This window comes from Plasmodium fragile (assembly GCF_000956335.1).
Source record: "Plasmodium fragile strain nilgiri unplaced genomic scaffold supercont1.46, whole genome shotgun sequence".
Lineage (NCBI taxonomy): Eukaryota > Apicomplexa > Aconoidasida > Haemosporida > Plasmodiidae > Plasmodium > Plasmodium fragile.
Window position 1 is genome coordinate 150,004 of NW_012192626.1, and position 6,532 is coordinate 156,535.

A 6,532-nucleotide genomic window follows, 5' to 3' on the forward strand; every position below is an offset into this window, starting at 1 on the left:
TCTCCACGTCCAAACCAAACACTTTTTAAACACCGCATGTTTATTTTTCTGTGGGACACAAAACCGCTATATAGCATTTACGGTGTGAAGATTAATAGAGCGTGCAAAAAAAAGTTTGCCTCCACAAGTTCCCACCTTTCTATGAAAAAAAAAAAAAAAAAAAAAAAAGAAAAAGTTTTACTATTGGGTTGCGTAAATTATTAGAAATGTTGCTTGCACAAGGATGTAAAATATATACACGTATGCGATAATGTAATATGTACGTTCCTACATGTGCCAAGCAGTTTTATGTATGCTTCATAATGTTTGTGCGTATCCACATGAGTGAGATTTGGCTCTTATGGTGATACCCCTTTTGCTTCTTTTTATATTTTCATTTTTGTAAATATGTTCGAATGCGCATTGGGTACTATATTAAAAAAGTGAAGGCTTTGGAAAATTGTTTTTCTCACAATTTGTTTTTCTTAGATATGCGTAAAATATGCGCGAAGCTTATCAGTTTGTTTGTTTGTTTTCCTCTTTATTTTCGCTTTGCTATATCTCCCTTTCACAATTATATAATTTTTTTTACCTTTTTTATAAAGTGGGATATGTATTTTGCTTTTCACGTATTTAGTGTTCCCCTCATAATCATGTCGTTACCGGCTACAGCACATAATTTTTTTTTTTTTTTTTAACGTCGCAATGTTTTGGTACCTGTTCCTTCTACGACTTATGGGACAGTTAAAAATTGGTTAACTTGATTGCACCACTGCGCGATTACGGAATTGAGCCATTCCTGGACCTATTGCTTTATTTTTTATTATTTTTTTCTTTTTTATATGCACAGAAAATGCATATACACTTGTGGAGGGTGCCAGTCGTTGCGTTCATTAGTCATTGTGCACACGGGGACGTGAATGCATGTAGAGTACGTTAGTAATCTATGTTCGTATGTAAGTTCGTAAATACATATCTTTTGTGGAAAGGCGGGTCGCTTATCGCGTGCACAGCCTCTACACGTGAGGAAAACCCTTGTGCGCAACGTTTTGCTTGCTGATGTTGAGCTCAGGAAAGTGTTATCCCTTCGCATTTCATGAGGCGATACGAGATTGCCTGCACTTGTGCTTCTTTTTTAGTGCGTTTTTTGCAGGGGCATTTTTGTGTGTCGGTGTAGGGCCTCCCAGGCTCAGCGTGGCACGCGCAAATATGCATACGTGGGTTAGGTATATCTGTAGATACATATACTTGAGGCATAAAAAAAATGAGTGCAGGTAGTACCTACCTCGTCGCGAATCCATTAAACGTATGCTTAAATTGAAAGGTGCGCAAATTTGATGAAAAAAAACAACTGTAAAGAATAATAAGTGTATAGAGGGAGATGCACTTCGACCTCCTTATTGGTGACTCCAAATAGGTACTCTTTAGATCGTTTATAATATGTGTCATTTTATTATTCCATCTTTGTTTGTGTGCGGGGGGTACTATTGGCACGTATGGCTATATCAGTGGAAATGTGCAATTTTGGTTAGCCGAATTTTGCATCTCCCAAATTAACCCCACATTCTGTATATTCCTCCCATGTGGAGTTCACTTTTGGGTTTGTACTTTTTTAGGGGATTTCATCCCATGGGTAGTAATCCCCTTTTTAAAAGGGTGGAAAAAGAGAAAAAAAAGAAGGTGTATTCCTTGAGGATGGATCATTATAAAATTTAGTAATACAATAAATGAGTTAACACACAGGGGATAAACATACACAACGGTCGTGCACACATTCATATCTTGTACTACACACCGTGGAATAAAAACAGCTCAATGTGTTTTTTTGTTATTCGAATGTAGTAAAGGGAGAACATAAACCAAATGACAATGAAAAGTTGTAAATGGGAAATTGTCATTGCGGAAAAAAAAAAAAAACAATAAGTGAACCATTTGGGGGTGTCAGGCTTAATTATGCTTGTGCCTAGTTCAGCATGCAAGCAGGAAGGCGGTCTATCAGTTGGTCAATTGGCCAATATCCAAACGCATGTGCGCTCACTGATACTGAATTTTGCGGATGCAACATGAACATGGTGATGTTGCAAACAGTGGCAACACAATACGCGCATTTAAAATTTAACCAAAGGGGTTATCAGTTATATGTCGTTCATGAAGGTAAATCAAGGATTGTTAATTGGTCTTCAATCAAAAAGGGGGTTGACTTCCTCTTTTCTGCGCTGCCGCCGGTCATTTCTGAAGTTTCACAGAAATGGTTTTAAGACATATGGAATGTGGAGCGAATTAATGAACATATTTTTTTTTAATTTTATAATTAAGGTATCATTCCTGTGTATGAAAAAGGAATCGGCGTAACTGCAGCTTTCGTTTTGGTTCGAATAATTAACAAAATGTTCGTCCTTTTTTTTTACGAAAAATGTGTAAATAAAAAAATCCTCATAACATATTTTGATTACATTAAAAAGAGTTTCTTCCAAGTTGGGGAAGTGTTCCTTCATCTCGTTGAAAATTTGTATCGTCGTCCCATTATTTTTTTCCGCTTTATTTGAATATTTGGTTGAGTTAAAAATGGTGATGTACTTGTGTACTTTTTGAGTGTCCAACTGTCTTGCATAAAATTGCCGATCGAACGAATGAATTCTATTTTTTACAAAGTACCTGAGTCCATCATTCTGTAATTTGATATATACATAATTGAACTGTGCGTCCAATTTACGTGTGTTTATGTGGCTTCCCTGCAGCAGTTTGGTGTGTTTGTTTTTTTCATCTTGTGCTGTTAGGGAGTGCCCCTTTTTAAAAAGCAAGTGTTTGTTTTCACACATATCTGACAATAGCAAGGAAAGAAAAACTTCCAATTCGGTACTTCCCAAATTTGTGTTGAAACAGAAATTGTTATGATTATTGCTGTTGATGAAATATGGGTCAAAGGTGTTGTTCCATTTGGGAGGGGTTATGTTCCGCGTTGTATCAAGTTGGTTGTTTTCGTGTAGTTGTGTATGCCCCTCCTCAGGTGTTGCACACAAAATATCAACAAACACTCTTTCGCAGAAGAGGAAGAATGTCTCATTTAACATCAACACCGGAGTTACAACTGTGTGCAATGCGATGGCAAGTTTTTCTTCTACATTTAGCATATGCTCATTGCACTCTAGTAAGTGGGCCAGTTTGGTCAAAATGTGCATCTCTTCTTGTAGCGTTTTGGAAGCAAATGTTGACAAAATATAAAAAGAATAAAAAAACGTGTGGACGTCTTTTATTTTGGAAAGGACTTTCTCCATGATGGTGTTAAAAAAATATATATTAATTTCATAATTTTTACTTTTTAAAAAGTATAGAAATGGGAGAAGCAATTTTATATTTATGGACTCAAAATTGTTAAGAACGTCTATGCACAAATCTTGCAAGACATTATTGGTAAAAATTATGTTAAAGTAGGAAGCGGAACAGAAAATCGAAATTAAATTTATGTAATTATATTTTTGTAATTTAATTTGTACTTTAAAATATAACGATTGTAGCAAGTTGAATATTTCCATATGATGAGCCGAATTTTTGTGGTCATATCTGCATAGGCATGCGAAAATATCCGTAACGTCTTTCTCGTTATAGTGATTTTTATCGAATAATATTTTCAAAGTGGTGATTATTTTTTTAAATAATTTTTGATCAAGTATATTTAAATTTATTAAGCAGTCCAACATGATGCAGGAGCTGTACACATTCATAACTGGCAGGCTAGCACTCAACTCGTTCTTTATGTAGTCGTACACATTGTAGTAATTTTTTATTCTTAATTTATTTATATTGTACACAAGGAAGCAAAGGTCTTTCTTATTTAGTTTAACGAGCGGATGGTTCTTATCCGCTACATACGTGTAATCCTTGTTTGTAAAATGTTCAAGCAGTGTTTGTCTTTTTTTTAGCATCCAGGAATGGTCACGATGCTGCGGTGTACAGGCTGTTACAAGGTGGTGACTACCTTCGTCTGTTTCGTTGTTGCTATTGGAGAGGGTATATGAAGGTGCGTGGCCTAATGCATCTTCAAAATGGTCTAGGGGATCGGCATAGTTAGAGTCTTGCCCACTTAACACAGACCCCTTTATTTTGGTCCTTTTTTCATTCTTCAAATTTAAATTTATAACCACCGAGAGGATAATTTCTTTGCAAATGGTTTCGTCTTTAACATTTCCCCTTTGCAGTACATTCATTAGCATATTTAATGAACCTACATCCAGGGTGTGCACAAGACGCAGTTGGTGCAAATGCTGCTGCGGCCCATTTGTAGGGCTTAGTAATACATTTTGCACTTTGCGTAGCACGTGTGTGTGTATACATCCTCGCATCCGTGTGTAACTATACATAAATAGAATTATATGTTGACAGTCTATTTTGTTGAAAAATAAAAAATAAAGAAAAAGTTTGTACATGATTTGTTTTAATTCTTCTACATTTTTCAAGTTCTCTATGTTGTTCAGCTTAGAATATGTGTTGCACATTAGAGTTATGTCTAAACCATTCAAATGATTTTTCCTGTTCCTAAAAAGGGGACCAACATTTTGATCATCGTTTTTGCAAATTAGTGTATTCCATGTGGGGTTCCCCTTTTGTTTGGTCAGAGATGTGAATTCATTTGTGTAATCGTAGGCTTGAATTTTAGTTCCCTCTTTGTGGTATATAAAATTGTTGACCGGCTGAAAAATTGTTTGCCTCGATTCATTGTACGAGTGGCAACTGTTGCGCGTGAGGGGGTCACTTGCCTTTTGCTTCACCGCGTTTCTTCCTCGAGAAAGAGAAAGGAGTTTCTTTTGGCATTTTAAGACAAATATGAACTTGTGCGTAAATTCGTTTAAAAGGGTCAAGCCAATGTACCTGTACGAATTGGCAATACTGTAGAAGGTCAGAATTATTTGTTTCAAGTTCATGTTGAAAATGAAATTTACATTGTCTGTGCTGGCTATACGTCTCCAAAAGCTGTTGTCGTGTATTTTTTTTTTACTCAACAGGTGAATTACTAAGGAAAAATCGTCTTGGTTAATTTTGTTCAATTTCAGAAGGTGCACAAATTGATCGCAGAATTTGTATATGCTGCACAGGTCATCTTTTCTGCAGCATTTTCTTATATGTCTGACTAGTTCGGACTGTCCAAGGGCGTTCGCGCTTTGGGCGTGGCTTGCGCCTTCCGAGGGCGTGTTACTGCGCGAGCATTTCTCCACTGACGTGATTCCCGCATTCGTGAACTCATTGCATGTGGGCGTTCCATGGGCCCTGATTTTTACCCTTCTGGGGGTCAGCAACTGTTTTGCCACAGGTACAATTTTGCATTTTTGTAAAAGCTTCATCTAACCAAATATTGTAGTATAGCGTGTTGTGTGTTCGCGCAAATATGGACCATCCTGCTCGGTATTGTTTGATGGCACACGGTGTGTGCTTTGCCGTGAGGACGCGGTCCTACTTCCAAATCGTTGTCGCGTGTGCAAAGGTATGCACGTATGTGTGCTTATACTATATCGAATACACTGGGGGACAAAATCTACATATTTGCTTTATTCCTTGTGGATTAATATTTTTTTTTTCTTTTCCAGTGAAGTTGTTCCCCTTTTATGCTCCCCTTTTGCGATATCGCACGGGGGCATTTCTTTGCGGCATTGCTTCCCCAGTAAAAAAAGGTATCCTTGTTATTACATTTTTTTCCGCGTGTTAGTTGTAAAAAAAAGGAAATGTAGAAATTGGCAAGTAGGAGGATCAGCTTAAATTTCTGCTTTCATTTTGCACGTTACGCCTTTGCTGGTTACTGTTAAATGCCCCCATTTTTCTAACTTCTGCAAATGTTGCCTTTCGAATTGTCGTTTTTTTCGGGTGTCACATAAGGGGCATATTTTACCTATGTGTTGGTTGGTAGGCGGCGCACATTAAAAAAAAAACAAAAAATGTCCATACCACGACAGATTGGAATGTGAAGGGAATTATATGCAGAAAAAACAAACACCACTTTTTTGTTTTCCCATTTTTTAATGCGTCCAAAAATTGTTGTTTATATGGTCAAGATAAACAACGACTTTCTCTTTTTTTTTTTTTTAATGAATGAATAAAAAGTTAAATTAATATTCCGGCAGTTGGTTCACATTGTGGCATAGTAATGCATTCCTTTTTGTTCACTTTTTTTTTTTTTTTTTTTTTTTCATTTTATGCATTTATTTTACGCCTTCGTCAGATCATCGTTAACAATGAGGCGCAAAATATGAGTAAGCAATTTTTTTATTTGTGAAGACGTTTGACTACAATTAAGTATTGCAATTTCACCGCGCATGTGTAAATGTGTACGAAGGGATGTGCATAGATATGCATTAACATGTGTGTTATGCATCAGTATGCATAGAGGCGCATATATCGGCGTAAACTCGAATCGCCAACAAATTGCCGCAATGCACTTGTTACACATACACAAAATAACACATGAATGATTAAGACATTTCCATTTTATTTTATGCAACCCCCCCTCGTTGCCATTGTATATGATGGAAGAAGTATTTTTTTTTTTCCGTCTATTTTTTATAAA

General features: G+C 36.5%; 1 protein-coding gene across 1 annotated transcript; it reads right to left on the reverse strand.

Moving 5' to 3' along the window:
- Positions 1-2,219: 2,219 nt before the first annotated feature.
- On the reverse strand, positions 2,220-5,315 carry AK88_03790 (uncharacterized protein; the record flags this gene model as incomplete). The annotated part of the gene is made up of 1 exon (XM_012481400.1): positions 2,220-5,315. One exon carries the CDS (start codon positions 5,313-5,315, stop codon positions 2,220-2,222), a length of 3,096 nt encoding a protein of 1,031 aa, XP_012336823.1.
- Positions 5,316-6,532: the final 1,217 nt, after the last annotated feature.